This window comes from Silurus meridionalis, chromosome 22 (genome assembly GCF_014805685.1).
Source record: "Silurus meridionalis isolate SWU-2019-XX chromosome 22, ASM1480568v1, whole genome shotgun sequence".
Taxonomy (NCBI): Eukaryota; Metazoa; Chordata; class Actinopteri; order Siluriformes; family Siluridae; genus Silurus; species Silurus meridionalis.
The window spans coordinates 11,022,802-11,034,794 of record NC_060905.1 but is presented as its reverse complement, the minus strand read 5'-3'; the positions used below and the strand labels follow the sequence as shown (position 1 = coordinate 11,034,794).

At 36.2% G+C, this 11,993-nt stretch overlaps 2 protein-coding genes across 2 annotated transcripts; one reads left to right on the top strand and one right to left on the bottom strand.

The window, feature by feature from the left end:
• Positions 1-547: 547 nt before the first annotated feature.
• gpr3 (G protein-coupled receptor 3) lies at positions 548-4,263 on the bottom strand. The gene is made up of 2 exons (XM_046834356.1): positions 3,679-4,263; positions 548-2,687 (listed from the first exon to the last, which is right to left on the bottom strand). Exon 2 carries the CDS (start codon positions 2,683-2,685, stop codon positions 1,705-1,707), a length of 981 nt encoding a protein of 326 aa, XP_046690312.1. The 5' UTR covers positions 2,686-2,687; positions 3,679-4,263; the 3' UTR covers positions 548-1,704.
• Positions 4,264-5,949: 1,686 nt separating this feature from the next.
• cd164l2 (CD164 sialomucin-like 2) lies at positions 5,950-9,624 on the top strand. The gene is made up of 6 exons (XM_046834407.1): positions 5,950-6,879; positions 7,441-7,533; positions 8,418-8,495; positions 8,593-8,625; positions 8,781-8,932; positions 9,195-9,624. The coding sequence occupies exons 1-5, from the start codon at positions 6,804-6,806 to the stop codon at positions 8,825-8,827; spliced, it is 327 nt and encodes a 108-aa protein (XP_046690363.1). The 5' UTR covers positions 5,950-6,803; the 3' UTR covers positions 8,828-8,932; positions 9,195-9,624.
• The last annotated feature ends 2,369 nt before the right edge of the window (positions 9,625-11,993 follow it).

The window sequence follows — 11,993 nt, the reverse complement described above, 5'->3', positions numbered from 1 at the left end:
GAAAGTAAGGTAAGAAATTGTATTATAATGTGACATACTCCTTTTCTCTAAGCACAAAAATACTCTTCGGCCAATGTTCGCTGGTGCAATGTACTGTACCTTATACAGGAAAGTTGAAACTTTTCCTACAGATTAATAAATAATTTGATTTCATTACATTTGGGAGGACCTAGCTCTTAAAGCCCTGATTAATCTCAAATTAGCTTCTGTAATGAACTGTTAAGTTGACTCAGATGTGTTACCATAAAATATTAAACCATGTTTTTTGGGGTTAATAGATTGGCCTTAGGTCAAAGACCTAACACTGGCTTTTTGGCAGCCCAGGATTTTGCATTTACAACCTTCCAATCACTGTGTGACCCTTAACCGAAGTACTAGCACTAACTGTAGTCTGCCACCTTGTAACTGTGGCTGATGCATATAAGGTTCGGATTTAATAACAAGTTTATAAAGATTTATAAATAAAGTGCTAAAATATGTGTTATAATCGTATTTCTTTTAAATATGGCCTGTAAGACGTCTTCTAACATCTATTATTCTAGCGAATTGTGACATTGCTGTACGTGATAAAATAAGACACAGTAGCAGTCATTTTACTCAAAACCATTATTTATTTTAATTTTACAAACACAGATCATCTCAAAACATTTCATTAAAAAAAGAATACTCATTAGCTTGAACATTTGCACCCCGTGCAAACTGCACATACCTGAATTATAAAAAGAATGCATCCATAAATTTAACAAATGTCAAGTACATCAGTCAATAAATACATAAATAATTAAATAATTGAAATAATAACATTTAAACTAAATTGGTACAAATTGTCAAGTCATTGTAAAGTGCTATTCTTTTTTTGATTTACTCCAGTACCATCTCTGAATGTCAGAGTTTGTGAAAATAGGCACAAATTGAAGACAAATGATGCAAAACCAACTCTTAGGAAACACGCTTTTCTTTCTTTTTTTTTTTACTGGTCATGTTGTTGTACTTGGTCATTTTTCTTCTTAAGTTATAGGAAGTAAAAGATGAACACAGTTTTATTGGATGTTTTTGTAATACAAACAAACATTAAAACAGAAGAAGAATACAAGACATAAACATATGTTGGAGAGGAGTCTGAGTGAGACATCAGTTCATGTGATTCAGTTATCACAGGTCAAGTGGAAGTCTTGGCTACTTGCACAGTTTCCTAAGGAGGCAATGGTGAGGACACTTTCAGTCAAATGCTTGGACACATCTGTTCATAGAAGAGTTTACTCCCTTTTAACATTTTTTCAGAATAATACTGAATATATAATCACTATAAAACATGATGGGATTATGCAACATACATTAAATGTGTCAATAAAAAAAATGCATGTGGAAAAAAGTGTTCTTGATTAACCTTTGTATACACTTGGCATTTTCAAAACCCAATTGTATATGGGATTGTTCTCTAGGAGGTGGAAAAACAAAGGGTAAAAGTAAAGATTCTAAAAATAATTGAATATATGGGCATTAATCTTAATATTTGTCATGGGAAATGTGAGCCTTTATAAAAATATCTTTTGAACAATAAAAAATAGACAATATTTTTATTCTAGTGTGTCCAAACTTTTGCCTGGCAGTGCATGTGCATATGTGTTCGAGTCTGGTAAGTTAATTAAAGCATGATGTATCATGGCACCAAATGGCATATTTCAGATAATCTTCTGACGTCTGTTAAACGTCACTTGGCGTGTGCGTGTTTTTGTGAAATGTATTTGGAAGGCAGCAGCAGCAAGCCTGTCTCAGTGCTCGTTGTACGTGTGTGTTTCTGTAAGCATAAATCAAGGGGTTGAGCAAAGAGTTTCCTGTGACTGGCACCAGAGTGGCATATGTGTATAGGCCAGGTGATGATCCATCTCCAAGTAGACCATACAGTGCAAAAGGGATCCAGCAGCTGGCAAAGATGGCAAGGATGAGTGCGAGAGTATGCACACGTCGACGTGTGTGTATGCGTGCAGAGGGCAGTGTGTGTCTCTGCAGGGCAATCTGATGGGAGTGGCGCAGAACAACTTGGCAGATCCAGGCATTAAGCTGCAGCATCAGTGCCAGGGCCAGTAGAAAGCCCCCACATAGTGTAGCCAGATGCACTCGGGTCAGTGGCCACACTACGCTACATAATTGTTCATTATCCAAACAGTTCCAACCTAAAGCAGGAAGGGCCCCTTGCAGGCCTGCCAGAACCCATCCCATAGCCAGGGCACAGCGAGTGTGTGTATGTGTGTGGCGTGAGCCATACGTCAGGGCTCGGTGAAGAGACAGGAATCTGTCTAGGGTAATGCCCAGCAAGGAGAAAACGGATGCACTGAGTGCACTTACCAGCAGGCCCACACTAGCCAGCTCCAGTCCCCTTGAGGACACAAACCAGTGAGACATAAAGTACAGCAGCAGTCCCACACCTGCCAGGAAGTCTGCCCAAGCTAAGCTACCAATGAGCAAGAACATAGGTGCCCGCAAAGATGCTGAAGAGAGGATGGTCACTATGATGATTGCATTCTCACAGCAAATTAGAGAACCTGACACACACAGTGCCACGTCCCATGGACTCAACACTGCTGAAATCATGGGGTCAGGTGTAAGGCGAACATCAGAGAGCTGCAGCAGGGGGTCGATCTCGAACACAACCTCCAAGCCCATGTCAGTCTCATTAAGGGCCATTTCTGCAGGAGAGGAGAGAAATGATGCTTTAATGTATCATCAGTACAGAACTGCAAAGCACGTGATATGTTCTGTATATAGCAGATTATTCTGGGATACATTTTGTGGTCAGAAAGTATACAGTGTACTAATGAAATCCCATAATGCACTGCAGTAGTTTAGTATACAATTACTAAGAACACAAAGTTCTGAATAATTTTCAACAGAACAAAAGAAATCCCCCTCATATAACATTTAATAAACATTGCAGTTGCATGCTTATTATTTAAATCCAGAAAGCCAGAGAGTGTTTATATTCTTTTAACTTTCCATTTGCATATTTTATTCAACTGGCATTAGATTTTAGTAGATATAACTGGACTACTTGTTCTTAGTTTAGATTTACCTTTTCAATTCTAGTAGTCAGAAATAAACTATCAATTAACCAACTCAATATCAAATATAATGCTTTTGATTCTAGCAGATTACATCAAATGCAAGATCTAAAAAATGCACGTTGCATTTGAAAGGACACTAATAAGAATTGCTAGAGGAAGTAAAAGAAGAAGATAAGTATGTTAGGGGTACTCCAGAGGCAGTTTTTGTAGTCATGGGCTACTGACATATATCTATTTTCAACAGCAAAGATAAGTGAGGATCTTGTATATTGTATATTTGTATATTATATATTATATAATAATGACATATTCTAGCTATTCTTATTTAGAATAAAAAAATATAATAATATGTCCACGTTAACATGTTTGTTATTGTTATTAATTAAATAAAGATTTTTAGTCTAGTCGAGTCTGTTGTACTCGAACAGTTGCGGCTGAGCGATGAATCACGAGCTGAGCCGAAGCAGTACGAAGAGACACGAACTGCTGAGATTGCTCATGCACCTCTTTTCCAGAGAGCTTAAAGACGAGATGTAATTTTTCGCAGTGGAAGATAATCACCCACTTGTAATTCAGACACTTGTAAATAATTGTATTATGTTAAATGTTAACTTACTGAGGTGGTAAAGTTTGATCAAGGACAGGTTAGATGTTCCTTCAGCAATCTACCATCCAAACAGAGTGTCCGCCAGATGAGAGCTGAAATCCAAGCTCGACCTAAATCACGGAATGAAAGTCCGAGTCTCGGAGCTCTGCGTAAGAAATCCAAGTGTCTTTCCTATGCAAAAGAGAAAGAGTGCTCTGTCTGGGTTTCTGCTCCTTCTTCTCTTGTCTTCTCAGTAGTGTTCGTAAGCTCTTCTGTGTAACGCAGAGTCTGGTGGACTGAACTACCTTCATTGAGTCTCTTCTGACGTCAGTTACGACGAAGGGGGCCGAGTCCCCCCTGCACAGCCAATCACGAAGCGGCTCGAGACACGTTCAGGTGGCGTAATTTCATTCACAAAAATACCGCATTTTTTCACCCCGCCCACTGCGACGGCGAAAGAGGAGAGGCCGTGGATCACCGGCAATCAGTCATGGTATTTATGGAAGTCACGAATAATTGATATGTTGAAGTCCCTGGTAACTGATGCTATATAGTCGAAATGTGTTGCACATCCATGTTGCAAAGCAATCAGATTTACAAGGTTTACGTTAGTGAGTGTGTGTGTGTGTGTGTGTGTGTGTGTGTGTGTGTGTGTGTGTGTGCGCGCGTGTGTGTAAGAGCGAAAGAGTGAGTCACCGCTGTCCGTGGTGCTGAAAGGCACTCAAAGCGCAGAGCTGATTTGTAATGACGTCAGAAATAGTGCACGTGTGTTCTTGTTGGAGCTGTGAAATCACCTTTACTTGACTTTGTCACGATGTACTGGGAGATATTTATGCGCCACACGATGCAGCCATTCTCCAGCTTTGACTGTCTGCAATAACGTGATAGCACTAAAATGGTGACGCTATTTCCTGGCAAGTGAGCCAGGGATTCTCGCACTTTTTGGAGGGAGAGAGAGAAAGGGAGAGAGAGAGAGCGAGAGAGCGAGGGCGTCGCAGTGATAGCCTGGCCGTGCATTTCAATGAAGCAAGTGGGCGAGGAGCTGAGAGCCGGGGAAATCTCCTCTCCTCATCCCTGCCTATATAAGGATGTGCTTCCGGTGCTCTCTATCTGAAGATGAAGATTAACCCAAAAGGACAAAGTCAGGGATGCTGTACCAAGGGGAAATTTCATGGGCATTGATTAGACAGGAGATCCTAAAATATGGTTTAATAATTTCACCTTAAAAAAAAAAACATGATTCAATAAATTACAGCCTCCCTCCTAATCTCAAACAAAGAAATCCAAAATGCAGGCTGACTAAAATTGTTAAACAACAATTTCTGCTTTACACCTGTTGCTTTAGCCACAAAATCTATGTACATCACATTCATCTGATGAAATGACTGCATGATTCTGCTAGTGTGTAACAGCAGTACCACATGACATTTGATGGAACCTGCATGCTTTGTTCTGCCTTTTCCATGGTGATGGAGGAGGGGAAGGACTGAGTGCGTGGGTGAATGTGTGTGAGGAGACTGCGGATTTCCTCCCAGTTACCTAATATAACGAAACTGAGTGTATGCATGTCTAAAACTGAGTGTCCAAATCCCTCGGATATAAAGACATTCACTAAGTATACATTTGTGTACAGTAAGATCAGAGTATTGTGTATGCTACCAAAAAATGCCTGAGACTGCAGAGAGGTGAAGGGCTGAACATCATATTATGTAACTGTGCCAGACTGTTCATATCTTTGGCGCACACACAAACACACACACAGATGAGAAAATGAAAAAGCAATTCTAAGAAAGAGAGAGGCTTGAAATTAAGAGTTTTCATTTAAAATATTGTTTAAAAGAGAAAACATGTGAAGACACTTTTACAACTCAATTTTATAACATTACTGCAGAAGTATAACTGAAAAAATATAAAGAAATATAACTACCTGGACATTGTTTAGTTCCAAACTTTGCCAGAACGTTCCACTTTAAAGCAGTTTTTCAGGTTGGATGTAGATGATTTTGCAATACTTGTGAAGCCTGACACTCAAGATGTAGAATATTGACCACAGTGTAACAATGTATTCACTGAGCATCTGGATCAGCCCAGTACTACCACAGTTTTAATTCCACTTTTTTAAATAGAAGGTTCAACAATAAACATTAAAAAAGCGGCTTAAAGAAAACCAGATGTAGTAAACCAGACAAGACAATAGCCAGAAAACAAATTCACTGAGATGACATGAGAATAAACCTTTAAAATGAGCTTGTTATTGTACCTATTGAAAAATCCATAGCATAAAGCATTACAGTCTGAACAAAAGTAAGAAATTGTTCTTCTGCATTATGTAACAATCTAATATTTCAAAGCTTAGCAGCTTTTTAAGGATGAAAAAAAAATGCTTTTCTATTAACATTATAACTTTGAATGAGACATTGAAGTCAATAACTACCTCAAGGTTTTTCTCTGCTGCACATGATGTAACTGAAAGGCCATCCTTACTTACTACCTAATCAGAAAGTTTTATTATAGTATACAGCTTTGGCCCTAGTAAAATGTATTTTCTTGTGTGGAAATTAATAGGGGGTGGTTTATCAGCATTAAGTTACTATTGCCTTTTACCTGTTTTTACATTATTGAGTATCTGAGATCTTTCATCTGATTTCAATGAACCAAACAACTGTTTGTCATCAACATAGCACTGGTTATGGGTGCATGTGTGTGTATTCAAATGTACTCACTGATTAATACTGACAAGGATCAGACATTGTGGTTGAGATATTGATACAGCTTGACCAGCTGTCTGGTTGCCAAGTAACCAGTCTCACGTTACAGACCTTACAATCTATCTTATTTAGAATGCATGATGTCACACACTCAGTCACACACACTCTTGCTCACACTCCTCTCTGCATCACAGCTACCAGACTGTCCTGTTCCTCAAGGACACAACTTGGAGGCTGCTTTAACTGGTATTTTGATGTGTCATTTGCCAGCTAATACACAATAGATGCCTTTTTAGAGGTTGTGCTTACTAACTTTGGTTAGGACATTCTTGAACTCCCTGAGAGTTCTAGTTAATACAGGCTGCAGTTTTCAAAGTTTCATGCTTTAGAAAGGTTACATTTAAATTTCACATTTCTCCCTTTATTGAGTTTAGAGTGGTTGTAAGGATGAGGTGCGTCACAGTTGTGCTGTGTTGCACTGTGCTGCTAGTGCAGCTGATGATGACCAACTCACAAAATGCAGGTAAGAGTAAACATATTCAAACCCCATAAGTGCATATCACTTATGTGTATTCACTATCATAATGTAAAACAGATTATATGAATTTCCACATATAATCTACCTAAGTACTGATCCACTGGCTATTTCCTTCTTCTACTATTATTCTCTTAGTCTAGTCTAGTGCCTAAAATAGTAACTATATATAATACAACTGAAATGTTTAAAATAAATAGTGAATATTATGAAGTAAAAGGTTTTAGCTGCATGATTTCTGCTGTCATTTTAAAATGTTATAGTATTGGCTATAATTAATCAATTAGAGGTTCAATTGTTACTTGTATATATCCTGGTGCCTTGAACTATTATCTGATGGTTGGACATTTTTAACATGCTATTTTCTATGATTTCTGATGGCTGAACAAGTTTGTTTCAATTTAGGAATTGATTTGTATTGTGCTAAAATTATTGACATGTCTATAAACGGAGGTCTGTTTGCAATCTGAGCCAGCTAGTTTAATGATAATTTATAATGCTTATTTCTCAAGGATTATTATCTGCTCCTTTACTTGACAAATGATGCAGGTGAATGTTCTCAGCTGGATTCATGTGATCGATGCACCACTGGAGACCCTGCCCTCAATTTGACTAATTGTGTTTGGAAAAGCTGTGACAATGGTGAGTGATATATATATATATATATATATATATATATATATATATATATATATATATATATATATATATATTATTCTAGATCAGTCTTTGCTAGCCAAGGAGTCTTACAGTGACATGTGATTCCTTGGGGAGTGCACTTGGGAGCAGCACAGTGAATAATTTAAGTGCACACAAAGTGTCATGGCAGCCATCACACAAAGACATCATCCCCAGTAAATAATTCAGCTCTATTATCTGTTAGAAGGAAAATGGACTGTGAGGAAAATACTCTGTAGAACTGACAAAAACACAATACATAAGTTGACCTACATTGAAGAGAAGTCAGCAATTACGCAATATATTTTGTAATATTTGATGTTCCTTATATTTGAGCAGCAGTAGATAAAATATCTGCTCTGGGCAAAAAAAATCGTCTTTATATATAATAAATGCACAATACATATATTTATGAAGTGGAAATACATGGAGGAACGTATTATCCTACTCACTCTTAAAGCTTTGTCCTCATTCTCAAACTATTTAGCAAACTACAATTTTTGCTTTGTTAGAACATTGTATTATAACGTTTTAAATATTATGACGCATTTTGTGGTTATGATGTTGAAATGTAAAAAGCTAGACTTTATGTAGGGAATATATTTTTAGTCAGGCTGGTTTTGAATTGCACTAGGCTGCTTTTGTCAAGCAGGCTATATTTGCTTTTATCAAAATATACCTTTAAGTTAAAACCTTTAAGTAAAATATACCTTCCTTACTTTTGCAACTACATAGCTTCCTAATTAGTACAGAATAAAATACTTTAAGCCAAATGAATACACAGACAGATTAATTACACTGGCATTTTAAAAGGTTTTAAATATTACATTTGTTATTTTCTTGCTTAGATAATAACACAAGGTGCATACCTGTCACTGAAGACTCTGGAGACTGTGCTGTGTACAATGACACAACCTCCTGCCCAAGTAAGTATCATACTGAAATATATTTCTACAATAATTTTACACTTTACAAACACATAAGCACACTCAGCTGTGTGTATTTGGTGTTTTTGTATTTTAGCAGTTAGTGAGAGCTTTGATGAAAGTGGTTCAGGTAAACATTTTTATCTAGTTTCACCAATTTATAAAACATTTTTCTATTCAGCAAGGGTTCCTTTATCCTTTTAACTGTCCTTCTATAGTATTGCAAACATAATGTCCAATGTGTACACAATCCATTAATAACTGAAATGTCTCTCACTTGTTTAGATGATTCTTCTTCTGGCTCAGAGCCAGAGTACTCAGGCATCATTTGATCTGTCCAGCTTTATTGGTGGGATCATACTTGTGTTGTCGCTCCAAGCAGGGGCCTTCTTTGCCTTGCGCTTCCTCAAAACAAAAGACAGCACCTATGAGACCATGTAAGTGTCATATCATAATATCATCTTCTCATTTATATTTGTGCTTTTTAGCAAAAGTGTGCATATATATATATATATATATATATATATATATATATATATATATATATATATATATATATATATATATAAATGTAAAAGCATTTTAAAATAATAACTACACTATGGATAAAACACATTAGAACTCTTTCAAACAATTACCAAAATAATGTATTTCCAAATGAGTATATATACAAGTTTTTATGCACTTCTCAACATATAGTGACCAACCCCAGTGATGAGGACAAACAGCAAGCAAATGATTGACTAAAGAAAACAAACATGGAAGAAATAAACATCAAGAAATTAGTAAAGCAGAAGAGGCAGCCGAAGAAAAAGTGGCAAGAGTTGGAAGAGCAATGTGTAGTGCTCTTTTTAAGGCCTTATATATTTGTTTGGGTTTTAGTTTGTTTGATTTAGTTTTTTATTTCTATATGTTTGCAGAAGTACATGCTTTAAAATCCTTATTGATCAAACCATTATTTTATATTATCTGTCCTAGATCGTTCTCAGGTCTGTTTTAATTGATTTGTCAACTTTTTTTCCTAATTCTGTTTGTTGGTTTTGTTTGTTGGTGGACAGTTAACGTAAAATCATTAAATCATCAATATATATTGTATATAATAAATATATACAGAATAAATGAATAAGGGTTGGGTGTGATGCTTTGTCTAATGCTATATGGTTTAATTGTCTTTAAAAGTATACATGTGCTCTCTCTATTTTTTTAAGTTTTTTCTAGGTAATTTCATCATGTACAGCATGGTAAATAAATTGAGTAGTTGAACTTACGAGGTGAGTACACAATGTGACATATAGGGGGCAGTATACACGCATAAGTTATCCCTTACTGTCACATTTCACAGGTGTGCCTTTGTTAAGAGTTTATTTGTGAAATTTCTTGCCTTCTTAATGTGCTTTAGACCTTCAATAGTGCGATTAATGCTACTACAACTACTATACAAAACCACTTCAGGTGCAGAGGATAAGGTTATTAGAATTACCAGCCTCAGAAACCACCAATTGTTCACAAATCCTTCTTGGAGATCAAGTGGTAAAGAAAAAGCAAAAGCAGGTTACTTTGAAGAATCAAAAATATAATACATATTCTAGGTTAAGTAACACTTTGTGTTTGTTTCATAATTCTTTACATGCTCTTTTATTGTTTGAGGTAATCAATATTAATGTAGTATGTTGAAAATAAAAAGAAATAAATAATATATATATTAGGTCTGTCAATTGATTCAAATAATAAATTGCAATAAATTGCATGATTGTCATGAGTTAGCTCTGGATTAATCGCAATTTAAAACACACAATTTTATCTGTTTTAAATGTACCTCAAATTAATACTTTTCAAGTGTTTAATGCTGTAATCAACATAGGTGTGGGCAAATATGGATGCTTTACGCAAATGTATGTTTATTATTTGTGAAACCAGACTCAACATCAAGCAAAAAGAAATATTTTCTTGTAAATTCTTGTAAATGTTTGCAAGTAATTATGATGTTTTTTAAATATCTGAATAAAGAAAGGATGCAGTGAATAAATGTGTGCAGCGTTGAAGGTTTTAATTTTGCTTCTTCTATATTTACATTTTTTAATAAAAAATGGTCAAATGGAAATGTACACATTATTAAAAAATAGTGCCATTCAAATTGATTTGCAATAAAATTTTGTTATTAACACGTTAATCTTGACATAGTATATTTCCAAAATTATATTTCTAAAAAAAAAGTCTTGGGTCACCTGGTCATAAGTATAGTATGTAATTTTTGAGCACTGCATTCCACATTTTCCCAATTTGCTCTTATAATTTCCTCCACTCTTCTGGGAAGCTGTTCCACTAGATTTTGGAGTGTGCTTATGGATATTATGAAAGGCAAGTATTAATGTAGGTGAGGAGGCCTAGGGGGCAGTCAGTGTTCCAATTCATCCTAATTGGAACAATGTTCTATAACATGTCACTCAAGAGCGTCAAGATCTTCCTCTCCAAAGTATGTAAACCATATCTTCAAGGAGCTCACTTTGTGCAAAGGGGCATTGCCATGTTGGAACAGGTTTGGGTTTCCAAGTTTAAGTGAATGCTAAATTGTATTATGGCACATCTTAAGACATCCTGTACTATATATATATATATATATATATATATATATATATATATATATATATATATATCTATCTATCAGGGGCATAGCCATCATTTCAAAAGTGGGGGGGATGAAATGTGTAGTGTTACCTGTTTTTTTTCCCCCTCCACTAAAATAGTGAGGGGGATGAATTAACTTTTTATAAAAAGACATGTCCCCCGCGTCCTCGCATTTATGTATGTATATATTGGGACCACAATATATACATACATAAATGAATTATGATAAATAAAAAGCTGAACAGAATTTTTATATGTTGTTGTCAGGCCAGACGAACACAGACAGAAGCCGTAATAGTAATATAAAGTTTAATGAGTTCAAATACTAATAGCAGAGAAAGGGCAGCTATAGCACCAGGACAGTCACTAGAACTGGTGTAGTCCAACAAGGAAAGCAAGAATAGTAATCTGTGGTACACCAGGGACTGGCAAGGCCCACTAAGTCGGATAGACCGGGTGCCCGCACAAGGCAGCACAGAAGGTGTTCCTCCAGCATAACCTGTGAGAACAGACAGTGGCACTTTGGAAGGGAGAGGTTTATATAGGCCTGGAGTTAATGAGCGCCAGGTGCCGGCACTTAGTAGGAAGGCGATTCACTTCGTGTGGGCAGGGTGTTGAGGAGAGGTGAAGCTGGTGGTTCCCTGACAGTTGTATTTGAAAAAGGTTTAGAGACCATCATAACTTAAACTACCTCTACTAAGTTTAAGTATTTAGCCTTTTATAATGAAAGTGATTTTCTTTCTTTCTTTTTTTGAAAACTATGCATTTTGCAGAGTTTCGTTCACATTTGTAGACAAATGTATAGACAACATAGACAACACTCTGTAGACAAAATGAAAAATATAATGTGCACAGCACTGCTCTTAATCCTAG